Source organism: Neopsephotus bourkii, unplaced genomic scaffold (assembly GCF_033783945.1).
Source record: "Neopsephotus bourkii isolate Nb327-2 ecotype Australia unplaced genomic scaffold, CSIRO-AGI_Nbou_v1 NB_1765, whole genome shotgun sequence".
Classification (NCBI taxonomy): domain Eukaryota; kingdom Metazoa; phylum Chordata; class Aves; order Psittaciformes; family Psittacidae; genus Neopsephotus; species Neopsephotus bourkii.
Window position 1 is genome coordinate 2,249,617 of NW_026902239.1, and position 15,485 is coordinate 2,265,101.

The 15,485-nt window shown below is 33.5% G+C and overlaps 1 protein-coding gene across 6 annotated transcripts in view; it reads right to left on the minus strand.

Annotated features, from left to right (window-relative positions):
- VTA1 (vesicle trafficking 1) overlaps positions 1-15,485 on the minus strand; it is a 36,779-nt gene that overhangs the window by 5,902 nt on the left and 15,392 nt on the right. For 5 of the 6 annotated variants that reach the window (XM_061378295.1, XM_061378298.1, XM_061378299.1 and 2 more), the window contains exons 3-7: positions 13,820-13,947; positions 13,195-13,270; positions 10,674-10,785; positions 3,890-4,066; positions 1,731-1,811 (exon numbers count right to left, since the gene is read on the minus strand). In XM_061378295.1, the coding sequence (XP_061234279.1) occupies positions 1,731-1,811; positions 3,890-4,066; positions 10,674-10,785; positions 13,195-13,270; positions 13,820-13,947 (574 nt within the window). The remainder of the gene's footprint in view (positions 1-1,730; positions 1,812-3,889; positions 4,067-10,673; positions 10,786-13,194; positions 13,271-13,819; positions 13,948-15,485) is intronic. The other variant, XM_061378296.1, reaches the window with a different exon arrangement.

Here is a 15,485-nt window from a genome sequence, read left to right on the forward strand (position 1 = left end):
TAGAGGTTCATCACTGTGCTTAGCAATGGTCTTAAGCTCTTATTTTCATGACAGTAGTTACTACAAATTCACAAAAACAGGGTATCTTAATTCACTCAATTTCTTTTTATTTATATTTATGTACTTATTAAAGCAGGTAAGTGGCCAGAAGGAGCAATGCACTGATACTATCCACCTACTGAATGAAGAACTTCTAACACTTAAAGAATTAAAGTTTAAATCAAAATGATGATAATTTTGACAACTAGAATTAAGACACTGAAACCAAGGAACACTAACAACTACAATTTTCAGAGTAGTTACCAAAAATCTATTAAAATTACTGTCTAGCAGATCATGACAAGATGGTTAAATATGAAAGCTTTGTTGACAAACAACACAAAACTTGCTTTCCAACTAGCAGTTACTACGGTAAAGCTTAAGTAAAGCCTTCAGCCGGTTTTGTTGAGGAGCTACCAAAACCCCCACAACTTCCCTCAAAACTCAAAAAAAATCACCAAATTTAAATGGCTCAGCTACAGGTCTGAGGTACTGTTTTCAACACAACGAGCTAACTGTCATATGAGACATTACAGTAATATGCCACACAAACAGTAGGATGTGCCTTTAGTTCAAGAGAATACTAATGATTAATGTGTCTCTATTAGAGGTAATTTTATGACTTTTATTTTTAAGACATGTTCTACAAAAACAGCTTCTTAATATATTAAAACAGACATCCTTAAGCATTCTTATGATGGCACTCTGAAAACAAGCTAAATACTGAATTTCTGTTATAGTATTTCACTGTATCAAAATCTTGTATTTTTCATAGACTCCTCATCAACATAATAAACTGAAATATCCAACTAAATATTTGTCAACTATGACATATAAGAATATAATGATCTAAACTCAGTAGTCATAACAGTTAATATTTGACTGTATTTAGTTCTGGAACTTAAAACCTCTACATATATTACCAGCTTTACCAGGTGAGGAAAAACTGTAGGGCAGAATGTGAACAGATTAGGATCCAGGACGATTTCAACTTTGTTTTCGTGCACCACTCTTTGATAGGCCATGGCTTCTCTAAGGTTAGCATTTATGTGTGTACTTCAAAGCATGATATATATAAGCAGACATAAAACACATGCAATATAGCTTATTAGTGATTTTAACATCAAAGACAGTTGTCATGCTAGAAGATCAAAGGCTTGATTAAATGGTATGTCAAAATGGCATCACTAGTAGTACCTTCTTAATTATTTCATTTAGTACAGGTATTACTTATAATCAACACGTGCATGTAACAATTATGCTGCAAGAAAAAACCTCACTGGAATGTTGTGATTATTTAATGAACTTAAAAAATAACTTACTGACCCCGAAAAAGAAATTCTAAGTAAAGGGAACATGTATTAAAAAAAATATAATTTAGCAATGCCATCAGGAATATAGGCTTTGTTAAGTATATGGGAACCTCACTTGACAAGCAACAATGTAAATAAAGCCTAATACAGTGCTAGCTCTTTGGTTTGAAAATGTCAGACAGGCAACAGTAATCATACACTGTAGCAAAGCTTTCATAAACTATTAAACTCTGAGTAACATGGTATTTAGATGAGGTTGATCCTAGTAACGTTCAGGTAACAACGACATTATTTCTCAAACTTTTTCCTTTAGCACATGGGAGACCCACAGGACACAGCACACTGCTTGTACAGACAATACAGGTGTCATCACCTTACCTGCAGACTGAGCACTGCAAAGGGAAGGATCGACTAGTGGAATATTCTGAGGAGAAGGCTGAATGGTGTTACTTGTCACTTCTGCAAATCAATATAAAAAAAATGGTCTTGGGTTATTTTTATTTATAGACTTTAAAAGTAAGCAGGCATAATACGAAAACAGAAAATGTAAACCTAATTACTCAATGGTTTTTAAATTAAGCAACTAGTAGCCTCCCAATCCTGAAAATTCATAGAATCATACAATGGTTTGGGTTAGAAGGGACCTTAAAGATAATCTAGTTCCAATCCCCTGCTACGGGCAGGGATACCTTCCACTCTTAAAGCTGCTTAAAGCTCCATCCAACCTGGCCTTGAATGCTTCCAGGGATGGGGCAGCCACAACTTCTCTGGGCAACCTGTGCCAGTGCCTCACCAGACTCCCAAGAAAGATTTTTCTACCCTAAATCTACCCTTTTCAGCTTAAAATCATTCTCCCTTTCCTGTCCCTACCTACTCTTCTAAAGCATAAATTTTAAAACCTCAGTTCAGACTATGTTTTATAAATTAATACAGAAGTATTTGTAGGCTGATTTTATCAGTACAGTTTTTCACAGAAATTTAATTAAAGAAACAGGAAAAGCCTAGTCCAAAAGATACTTGTTACCCTAGAGTAGTGAGGAAAACCTGCTAGATAAGAGTAGGAGTAAGCTTTTATATTTGAACTTTAAATTCTGCCTTTAAATATCAGATCCTCCATTATTTTAAAGTATGATGCCTGCCATCTCATACTTAAAACTGTCTCCTTCCTAATTCCTTCAAAAACAATTGGTAAGAGTCAAAAAGCTAGCCATATGTAAAAGGGAAATGGTGATGCTAGAATAAGAAACAGCACTTTACGTTGGGAAGCATTCCTGTATTTGCATTCACATTTCAGATACTCTCGTTTGTGCTGATCCAAACCTACATTTCTGCAGTATGTTCAGAACAAACACGACTAATATCATTTCTTTCTACAATATATGCTTTGTGGGAAAATGGTTTAGCCACATTATCTGATAGAGTTAAAACTATGCAATGTAAAGAATTCATATATTCCAATAAGGTATCGATTCCATAATTTTCAGATGTGGTAAAAACAAATAGCTAAACATTCACCTAGGCTGACTGTAAAAAACAACACTCTCCCACCTCCCAGACCCAAACAACCCTAGCTATCTGAAGGATTTCCCTTTGATAAAGCTGAAAAGAAAGGGCACGTTGAACTTTTTGTAGGGTGAAGCATTTTTAAAATGAGAAAGTAAAAGAAGGGGCTGTGTTGCAAAAACATCTCATATTTCCTATAATATAAAAATGTATCTGAAAAATTAAATGATCATCAGGACTGAAATCAAGAGCTTTTAATGTTTTTAGTCTTATGAAACATCATTACAAAAAGGTAACATGAGGTGAAAAAATTATATTCACAAACAATTTAATACAACTTTTTCCTGTTTTGTGTTTTTGTTTGTTATGTTTTTTTTTTGTTTTTTTTTAATACAGCAACTTGGGAGGAACCTTGGATTTTTAAGGACTTTGTTTTGGTCCAAAAAATGACACAGAATAGGAAGGACAAGGAGCCAGTATGTTTAACAACAGGGATAAAATTTCCATTAATTATATTTTTTGAGGTCAAACACACTGAAACACTTCCTTGGGAAAAAGAGCATTAACCAAAAAGTATGAATGGTGCATCAGGCAGGTACCATTAGAGCGTTGCTGTAACAGTTTCAACATTAGTTGGATACATTCCCACAAAGAACAGCAGTTTATCTGCACAGGGAAAGCTAAATATGAAACAAAGTAATATAATTTCATCTATCAAGTGAAAGACTCAAATACTGCTTTACAGTATAGATGTTGCAATGCATTATTCTACAGAAGAAAAAAAGTTCTGTCTGCAAGATCACTCATTCGTTCAGTTCATGTAACTCTTCTGCCAAAGTGCTCCAAAATATGAATTAAATATTTAAAAAAACAGAAAAGCATAAAAAAATATTCCCAATGGCATTTTTAGAATGTTAATTTATAAAGTTGCCTCTGTCATAGAACAAAAATTATTTTACTTAATATGTAATGGAAAGAGGGCTAGAATTTGCCTCAGTAATGGCATGGATTTTTGGGGTGTGATTTAGACATACCTGTGTTATGAGGTACTTCAGCTGGAGTGTTGGCTGGTGCATGGGCACCTGGTGGTATATGTATGCCAGTGTAATTACTAGTTGCTTTGTTGTTACCTTCATATGTAGATGACGATGTTGGTTGAGTTGTTCCACTATTGAGAGAAGATGACTCTGCTTCTTCCCTTTCAACATCTGCTAAGATGACACAAAACAGGAATTACTACAACTCTTCTATACAAACACTTACAAATTTAGGCTTCTTTCTGAAGCCTCCTTTCAATTTTTTTTTAGTAGAAAAACTGCTATCGCAATGTTACATAAAACATTTATCAACCAAAACCACCTACAGTTGATTTGACAAAGTAAAAAAGCAACATACCATAGGATAAACATCTCGGAACTCACATACTTTCAAAGCTCTCTTCTGTTTAAATTGAAGGATCATTTCATTACTGGTCTGAGTATGCAATCTGTCTCTTTAGTACAATCCCTTATACTTCCATGTACTGTATCCACAGTAGTTGAACAAGATACTACAAATATGCTGTAAATTATACTTTAATATATACATGAACCAGAATATGGAAAACTGCATTTGCCTTACAAACTCTTTGTAAAAAGAAAGACAGTGCCAATCCTTCCAGTCCATATCAATTAAACAAACCACAAAGAAATAACAAAAAAGGGAACTTTGGGAAAGTAATACTGAACAAGAAAACTAAATGCAGCTTAGCCAAGTCATAACTGTAGCTAACAGTTAGAGTACATAATGCATTATAAGAATAATGAAGTTCACAATATCCCATAGAGTGTGCAAAGAACACTCCCATAGAGTGTGCAAATAGGTGTTATTTTTCTATCACTGTAGTTACATTCTTAAGGTTCTGCTCTAGGTAATTCAATGTAATTTTGAAGACTAATTGTCCAATTTTAGTATGCTAACAATCAAGTTAATTTAGAATACAGTTCATTTCTGCTCCTCAATTTGAATTTATCTCAGTTTTTAAAAGTTACTTTTCTTTGACTATGTAAGTATCCATCTATGTCAATATCAGGTGAAACAAACAGTTTTGGGAATGGCTTTGTTAACATCCAGCTCTTGAAAGGAAGCAAAATGAATAACGGAGCACAAAACTTCTATTGTGTCTAAATCTGACAAAATGTTTATGAAATCCACACTGATCTTCAACTATACAAGATGATGTGCTATGCAAACACCTCTACTACTTAATAACAAAACAGCTTACTATCAACAATATTACTAATATAAATTTATTGGGGGTTTTTTTTTGTTTGTTTTTTTTTTTTTATATTAAAGTTTTTCTTTGTAAGGCCCTATTCCTCCCAGCAGTAATTAAGGTACTGCCTTTACAAAAAACACCTTTTAATTCCTAGTTGTATTTACTACAATAAAAGGCTATAATGCAGAGTAAAATCAACAGTATTGTAATTAGGACATATATACTGGACTTTAGTAAATGCATAGTTAAAGATTATATTTTTGTTGTATATTGCAAAGCTGTATTAATTCACTTTCATTCGGAACATCTACGTACTAATACACAAATCCCTCAAATCCACAGTCTAATACCAAGAATCTTTATTTAAAAGTATTAAAAAGCAAAGAAACTTAGAAGCAAAATTCTGCCAGGCATTCAAGCACTGCTAGCAAAATTTAATATAAAAATACAAAACATAATTGGTTTTGTATGTTACTGTTGTGAATGCTACTTTGACTTGCTGCAACCAATAATTCAGGCTGCAGTTTTATGAAGCCATCTCTGACATATGCAAACAAACATATGGCAGATTTCTGTAAGGCAAAGGATAGCTTAAGGTGCCAGGTTTTTCCTTTGCAATATCATGTGGCTAACATGCATGGAAGTAAAACTGAATGTGTTAAAACTGGCAAGAAAAGAGTGAGATTCAAGAGTAAACACAGGATATGCTTCCTTTTAAATAACAGCGTAATGATAATAATAAGCCACTGTTTGAAGGCTGTACTTTTAAGTGGTTTTGGTGCTAACTAAAAAAAATTTTTCAGAAAATAAAATTTAGTTTAGCAAAAACCCAGACAACATTCGTGCTGCCTGAAAGCTGCCCAAGCTTACTTGTAACACTGTTATCAATTATTTATATCTTCATCAAACCGTAGCCAAAAAGGTTGGATTTTCCACGTTGGGCATCTGCCTGAAGCTACTATGTAGAAAAAGCTGTTCTAAAAATTATTAAAACTGTTTTTGAGAATGAAGGAGTGGAAGAAGCCATGCTTTCATTGTACTAATGATCTCAACTAAGAGAAATTACCTACAAATTCATGCCCAGACTTAAACCATTAATGCATTTACTTATTTACACTGCCTCCTGCAGCTTCCTGTTGCCCTTCTCTGGCTCTTCAGTCCCATTCTGATTTCCCTCTCTCTGCACCAGGACTTCATACCCTGTATCTGAAAACTCTTCCCCCATACTTCTGTCTGTCTTGCACTACCTCCCAATCTCGTCTTTCAAGACATTTTCAGCTCCAAATGTTCTCACTACATAGAGTTCATGGTCTCAAGCCACTCCTGTATAAGTGCAATGCTGTACGCAACACTGGCGTGGAAGATATGAACTCAAATGGTTAAAGCTTGGCAATGTCATAAACAAAAAAACCCAACCAAAAAAAGTGTTGTAAGTGCTGACCACCCTTAATAACAGTGCTTGTAAGAGGCAAATTCACAGAAGGGTGATATACTTTTTAATCAGACATATGCATCAAAAGACCAAGCTCAACTGTTTGATTTGCTCATTATGCAATTGGTAAATGTTAGGCTGTATTAAACATAAAAGTAGCTTTGTTTAAATTAACTTTTCTTGGGTGTTTAAAGTGCTCAAATGTCATCAAAGCATTGTAAGTATTCTTTCTGCAAAGTAAATATTTAAAATATTCTTTATCAAAGATTAAAGTACCAGAATAATTTTGAGATATGTGCCTGCAGTATTTGTGAAGAGTTTTTTAACAGTAGTGCTAAATAGAAGTATTTCAGGCTGCTGGAAAAGAACACAGGTCAACAGACTGGTTTTCAGTTCTGTGGTTAGAACATCCACTACATTCTTGAAAAAAACAGTTTTTTTACAGGGAATGGGAATGAACACTAGAAAAATTAGGAGAACTGATTTCTCATAAAGCAGCAATAACCTAGAATTTACAGTTCCTTGCAATTTTCCTAAGGATGCTGAATACTAGGCTGTGAAACAGTGACATAATTGTTTCACATTCAGTTTCAGCTCCAGCTGAGTTTCTTGTCTTGGAACCTCATCAGCCTTTGTGCTTGGATTCCAGCATAATGAATCCATGCACTCTTCAGATTTTCCTCAGAGCTGCAATATACCCAGACTATCTGTTTCTTTGGGTTTAAATTTTTTAAAATTTATTTATTGAAGGCAAGACTTCATGGAATAAAGCCGATACCTCTGGCCCCACAACCAACTGTCCAAATAGACTTTCATATAAATAAGAGGATTCTCAAAGCTTAATGGCATTTTCTTGTCTAGTGTAAGGAAGCACTGATTATGCCTTAAACTGAGCAGGGCAGAGCACTGAATTTAAAACCAGAGCCCTCCAATTCTCTGAACAACTATTTCTAAGGAGTCCAGAGAATTATAAAAGTAATTGACTAATTTTAATTTAAAAATATTCTTTCTCATTCTTCTGAATTGCTTCATTTTAGCTTGAGATGTTCTTAAAAGATTTACAACTTAAAGTTTTATTGAAACACTACTTAAAAAAAAAATACACATACATATACACGTATCTTTTTCCACAAGGTGGAGTAATGGACTAAAAAAAATCCACCAATCTTTCACACACTGTTCTTTCTACTAGGTGGGACTATAAAGGTTTCCTAGAATTCTGTAATATAAATTTAAGATATGTATGCTATATTGCAATGTAAATGGTGACATTTAACATATTTTACTACGGCTATACCATAACCATTTAGGAACTTATTAATATTTGAAATCACCTTTTTTTTCTTTTCCATTAGTATAAAGTCTTGTTCAATGACCCAGGGCTACTGCTAAGTGAACTTTATGTGTACTCTAGAACTTGTACTCCAACTGCATTAATAAATCAAGCATGTAATTTTAAGGTTTCCATCCTGACAAAAGCTTCCATAAATTCAACAGCAGAGCTGCATAAAGCATGCCTATGTTACTGTAAAAACATCTCCAAGAGTTACAGTATGGTTTTCAAGAATCACAAAGAAAATAACACTTTGGAAAAAAACGGTAATTTGTCAAGCTACAGTGACTGAATTTCACACTGTTTAAACAGACTTTTTCCACTTGCAAGGGGAGGAAGAAAATGAGCAAGCAGAAAGGAATGGGGAAGGTCCAGTCATACATTTGAACAATGCTGCTTTTCTTCTCATGATGCACAAAGACAGAACTGATACATTTTTTTACTGATTCTTCTAATAAAAATAATTTGCATAAAATTTTTGTCTTGGTTGTGTAAAGCATTACGGAAACCTACCCTAAAGAGTTAATTTCCAAAAATAAGTGTGGAAGCCACTCATTTAGTTCTTTGGAAAACAGAAGTGTTGTTTCTTACTACATGAAATACAATTAAAAAAAAAGATATTGCCAAATTACAGATATTGCAGGCTCCTTATCAACAAGGATGTTTAAATTTTGGATCACTCAGCATTTGTGTCCCTTTCAAACTGCATGAAGGCACAACTTCGTAATGAAAACAGTCTTCAACAATTCATGCTACTGCTTGTAATGACCTGCAATGAATAGTAAGGATTTGAGTGAAGTCTGAATGCCACTTTTCCTCCTATAACAGTTTCTTTTGCAGCCTTGAACAAGTCAGTTACCTTTACCTCCACATGTGGCAATGTTTGCAGGTGGAGTCACATCGTTAATCTCTCTTGCTACAGGTGGACCAGCCCTTAAGAAAATTGCCTTGAAAGAGATTGTATGTTGAAGAAGAAACTAGTTTGCCAATGCTTCACTTCATAAAACTCTACAAGGTGGCTCTGTAAGTTAGATACAAGCCACACTCTACAAGTTAGATTTCTCTCTTCTGCACTGCAGATTTGTTTACTGATCCTTTTTATTTGAAAAAAATGTATTGTTATAAAAAATACGTATTATTAAATTCAAGCTTGAGTAAAGATATAAGCAAGCATCAACTTAAGTGATACTTAAATGATGGCTTGACAATTCAAGCCATTCAAGCTCAGAGGAAAATTTCAAATCATTTAATGTTCTTAGTTGTTTCATTAGGTATGTGAAGAATTACATGTAAAGGTAATTGTCTTTGTGTTGGTCTGTTTCAATTCGAGTAAGGAAAGCATCCATTCCAAAGACATCTTATTTCTGTAAAAGATTCACATGTAAAATTTTTAGTTTAAGCTTCTGCACTGACTACAGAAGAAAATGAAGAGAGACCTTATTTATGAAACTGATTACTATGAAAAGAAACTAGTGAAATGCAAAAGAAATGAAACATAAAGCATTAAGCACAGAAAAACTTCATACAACAGAAAAGTAAATGGGTGAAAATATTTTGAAAGTTAATTTAACAATTACATACCATTTTGATTTTGATATATTTCAGAAATTAGTATTTTTTCATACATTTTGTTTTTATCAATAACTGAAAAGCATGATCAGTTTATATAAAAACAATCATATTGTTACCTGTTTTAGTCATCAGTTTAACAAAAAAAGTTTTGCATGTGATTTCATTTGACTTTACAAAAATTTGACATATCTGAAGTCTGTGGTTCTACACATTGGAAGGAGAGTAAAATTTGTAAGGGTTAGAAATAATATGGTAGATCTAGATTTATCATTTTTAGTAAAAAGACACATAATGAAAGAAGAGAACAGAGCTTTCTCAAAATAGGTTAGGATGTGATCTATGTGCTCTTGTAAGAGAGAGTCTACTTAGTATGTGTTCTGTTAATTCATGGAGAGGGTAGCTTGGGTCTGCTCACAGTGGTGGTGTCTGTTTTTTGAAAGCACTAAATGTGAAAGGTATGGATGCCCCTAAAGTTTTTTACTGAAGAGCTAAGACTTTTACAGTAGCAGCAAAATTAAGACAGGTCTGAGCACATTAAATTAGAAGACAGTAGAAGTCACAATTTGGAAGGCTTAAAAACACTTGGTAAGTGGCTGTCCTTGGAAATTACCATGTTTTATTTAACAGTTAAGGATGTAACTTCAAGGAATCCTGCATAAGAAGGTCAGGTAGCCAGACAAGCAATAACTAAAAACATGAGGAAAAGGGGGATGAGTGAGAAACCAGCAAGAGATCCAATCTAAAAGGAGCAGGCCATAAACCTATTCTGAAAACCACATTTATATAGTGAGACAACCCCTTCCTAACCATGAGGTGTTTGCTTTGAATTGAATTAATCTACAATCAATCAATTTTCAACTCCTATTTAACTTCTGAGAAAGGATAAACTGGTACAGGGATTGTAACTGTGCAAGAACATTTAAAAGAAGGACTGTGGGTAGCATTAAAGAAATGCACAGTTCTGGCCCAAAGGTGGCAATGACTTCTTACAGTAGCTGTATTCAAAATAATAATCTCCACTACTGAGGTACAAAAAAAAAAAACCAACAAAAAAAAACCAAAATGTAAATCAAGCAGTAATGTCCAATAAAAATAACAGCAAGAGAGGCATAAAGAAAAAGCAGAATGCTTCCTGTAGAGTGCTCCCTAAAGAACTGAGCATACCAGTGCTTCAGTCTTGGCCCAGCTATCAACTTTTTTTAAAAAGAAAAGCAAAACACATACCAAAGCTCTCTCCTTCCATTCCAATAGGCCCCGGCTGAGGAGTCTCTCCATTCTTCAAGCAGTTATGAATGTATGCTGCCTTCCACCTAGCATACTTCCTGTGCTGGGCGTTCTGGGGAAAGGAAAAAGGACAGCCATTTTAATCACTCACTTCTGCAAATTAATGCATTCGTAACAGAAATACAAGTAGGTTTTCCACCCTGAGATTATAAAACTAAACTGCTTTCTCTGCTATCATTTGACACCCCTTTAAAGATAAACATGTGTGAAATAAATCGGTGAATTAAAAAAAAAAAATATAAAAAGAACAGCTCTCTCAGCATGCAACTAAAATGCAGAGATATTTAATGAGTGCAGCACATCAGAAAAAGGAAATAAATTACACCAGGACCATCTAGTGTGCAAGGTGGAGAACTGTGTTGTAATTACTGATATGAAATAATAAGGAAAACTTCCTATCTCCATAAACTTACATGATTATTACCTTTAGATTTAAATATCTGAAACTTAAAATGCTACTCCTGCTGACTAGTAATACAGTCTAATTACATTATCTTAGATTTTAAAAATGTATCCAAAAGCATGAATACACAAAAGCTGCAGCAGTTGCAGATTAATGTGGTGTGTGTGATATTATAGGACATGAAATATTTTGATTTAATATCTTCAAAACATGGCTAAAAATCAGATGGACTTCAGCAATACATAAACTACTACACAGAGCAAGAGGTACGATAATAACAGCTTTAAATAAACTGTTAATGTCACATATAATAGTTCAGTTATTAGAAAAAATATTAATACCTGTAAAAATTGATTATATATTGATGGTCAATATAATTTTTTGCCAATTCATCTTCTGAAATGGCACTGCATTTGCTGCATATTGACACTTTAAAATTGGAAAAAATGTGGTAATAACTTTAGTACTTGAAGAAAATAAACATGATTTTTCGCTATTTTCAGCTTATGGGAAAAATTATGGAGGAAAAGCATTTTTCACCTGGGTTTTCATAAATTCTTTTCACAAAACATGAGTGATTGAAATAAATGCCAAGAGTCTCAACTATTTTGAGATTTTCCATTTCTTTTTTAAAAATATACTTTACTGTTCTCGGGTACAACCTTAATATGTCAAAACATGAAATGAAGATTGGTCACCTTATATCTCCTGGGACTGTTAGAATAGTATCCAGGAAGAGTTCTCAACTGTTACAAGAAATCTTAAACTGATTATGCAAATCAAATACTTTGTCAAAAGTTGTAACAGACATAACCAATTCTGCCAGTTACAAGATAATACATTTCAAGGAACAAGGCTGAATATAAACAGAGATGAGACATGTGGAAGGATGAGTAGAGTAACTTGGCCAAGTGAACAGCGCAGGCTGGTAGCATGTTTCACATCAACTTCATCACCTGTGAGGTACTGGTGAACTGAAATTTCCACTTAACACCCAAGCATGTAAGAAGAAAAATATTTGTAGATTACCTGTGTAGATTCAGGCACTGTAAGACATAATCAGCACTTAATATGATCAGCACTTGCTGATTTTGTCTTAGATTGTTTACTGTCATTGCTGTATCTTGTTTATTTTTTCCAGGTATTTCAACCTTCTTTTAATGAGAAGCAGTAGCTTTCTCTATTTTTTTTTTTTGCTGTTATTTACTGACTATATTATGATATTTTCAAATTGAGCTTCTCAGTTAATTTAGCAAGGAAACCTCACTTTCAACTTTCAGAACAAGCAGTACTTTATTAAAAGTATGTGCTCCTCTCTATTGGAGATTAATTCTTCTATTCGGCATGAATAACAGAGAGCAGTTAACCACACATCTAACAGAAAATTTTGGTTTAAAATAGACCAAGAGATTATTCTGGTGAGCTTAATAAAAGTGTTTCAATTCTAGAATATTTGTTTGAGTGAAAGATTACCTACCATGAAGAACACTGGGTTAGTTACTTTAGTAGATTATTTTTTTTTCAATTAAAACATTCATGTCTCAATGGCCAGGTAGTAAGGCATTATTTTATGAAGTAAATCCACATTCTTCAACCTTAACATATCACATTTTAAAAGCAGTGTTTATTTCAATGGCAAAAGTATCTATTCTAACTAAAACTGTACGTGATTCCACTTCAGTTATTAGTTCTAAAGCTCTTGCTTGAGGGAGAAAAAAGGTGGAAAAAGCTAGGAACCTTTCATCATTTTTCCCTATAATAATTTCTACTTGCTCAATGTAATATATGCATCCCATCGTAAACATCACAATTTGAATTTCTAACTGACACCTAAGTCATGAAGCATCTTCCAACAGATAATGGTGTCTAACATTTCACACGTAATTTCTTCAAAATAGCACAATTACAATGACTAACATGTATCTGACAATATAATTAGAAATTATATTCTTTGAAGTTTATATTCACAAATGATAAAAACAACTTTACAGAACGAACCATGTAATTTGCCCGTTAGGAAACACAATCAGATAATACATTGATATCCCCAACACTTACCTCTTCAGAGAGCTCCCCAAATACTGTTAGAACATCTATCAGGAGACTTGCAGTATAAAAGGACTTTATCATGTTTCTGGAAAAATTAAAACATTTCACTAACTTGGTAATGTCAGTCTCTCAGGATGACATTTTTAGAAGTTGTATTTTAGAACATACCAGCTTATTTCAATCCAGACATCACTAATTTTACTCTTTTATTCTGATGTTACAGAACTTACATCACAATGTTTAAATTTAGCAATGTATTGACTAGTCTCCTGGCTGCTGTAGTAACTCCTGTAAATCAAACCACATAATGCATCATCAAAACTACTTTAATATCAGAGGACAGGAGAAACATTCTATGATTCTATAACATGCTTGATGTTAAGCTCCCTGTTAGCCTGGGTTTTTTAAAGGCTTGCCAGTAGGTGAGCAACTGCTTACAGAAGACAAGAAGGAGGATGCTAGTTAAAGTATGAAGTTAGAGACATACCAGTAGTAACAAATTTAGTTTTCCGAAAGATACAAATTAATGCATTATAGCCCAATTCTTGTTTTGAGTGAAATTAAAGAGTGTGGATATTCAAATTTCCTGACCAGTATCTTAATTCAGATAACAAAAACAAAGATTTTCACCTACTTATGAAATTGCCCAGCTCTGTCTTCATTGTCTGCGTACAAAAACATTTTCAAGGCATAATTCTCCACATGAGCAGAACCAACAATGTCCTGAGTAATTGCTTCATTATCACCAAATTGCTTTTTCATCTTAAGAACATTGAAAAAAAAAAAAAAGTTACGTTATTAGATCCTAGCAATTCTGCAATAGAGTTCAAGCAGAAGAAGCTGCCAATTTAGACAAAGGTAAGTACAGTTTGAAAAAGAAAAAGCATACACTTCAATTACTTATTTTAGTTCTGAGTACTTTAAAAAATTCCAAACACCAAAAAAAACCCCACCAAAAAAAAACCAACAAAACAAAACAACAGAAAATACTCCAAACCAAAACTCAAACCTTTAAAATAAACATAATTACAATATTGTGAAGGAATAGCTACAGATATTTTTGCCTTTATTATAAAAAAAACCAACCCAAGCACTCTGAAGCCTGTATCAGGATTCCACACAGTTCAACTGATACAGTAATGCATGCTTTATAAACGTACTGCAGGTTAGGGTGATCATCTGTCTTCCCTCTTGTAAGGCATTTCACTGCAGTTCATTATATTTTTCTAAGTCTGAGCCCTACCTTGAGCAGACTAGTGACCTACAGATTTACCAGAATTTTCAGTGTAAGCAGTGCACTGTAATTCAAAGACCTCTTTTCAAAGACATTAGAGTACAAGGATCCTCAGGTTTCCCAATAAAAGTCAGTAAAGCAAATAACCCTGTAACACAACAGGTGGATTTACAGCTTCTGAATAGGCCTACTGTTTCTGTATAAGGAAATCTCAGGTTATCCTTACAGAATAAAAACAGGAACTCTGCATGATACTAACCTGCAGCCTTTATTTTGCTGAAAGATTTAAACACAATCTCTGAATGGCAGTTCTTTCTCACTGTGCATGTGAAGAATACTTAATCTTGCAGGCTGCATTTCCATATTTTTTAGATTGCTGCCAACTTTTTAATACACAGAATGTTGCCAGAAAAGTTACTTAATTTTAGTAGTGAAATAGAAACTTTCCAAATACAACTTCAAATTTGAAGAGTTTTGTCAAACTCATGCTCCACCTATTTTTCAAAAAATATGTTTTACAAAGTGTAATTGTCTTTCTTGCGAGTGTACCACTATTTGTAAGTTGCAAGATATATAACTGAAATGAAGCACTAAATTAAACTGAGTAAGAAGATTATTTTTATGTGTGTATATATACGTTTCACCAGCCTATATATATACCTTACACTTAGAAAATAACTTAATACTAATCTTGATCTGATGTTCAATGGACATGATTTCAAATGCTCAAATGAGTGTTACATATACTTCTAAAAACACTGGTGTTAACAAAGTTGTTTACTTTTGAAATTACCCTTTACAATCTATGCATCAGTACAGCAATGCTGAGTTTTTAAATGAAGATTCATAATTTGAACCTAAAAATCAAGCACATTTGCTTTAGCTTTACTACAAACATTTAAATGAAATAGTTATCTACTGGAAAAGCAAAACAACACAATTATACATACAAGTATTTCTTACAGAGACATACATTTGGGACACAAAATCACTCTCATCTATTTGGAACACAAAATCACTCTCATCTATTTGGAACATTATGAGGTTTCTTGCAAAGAACACATCT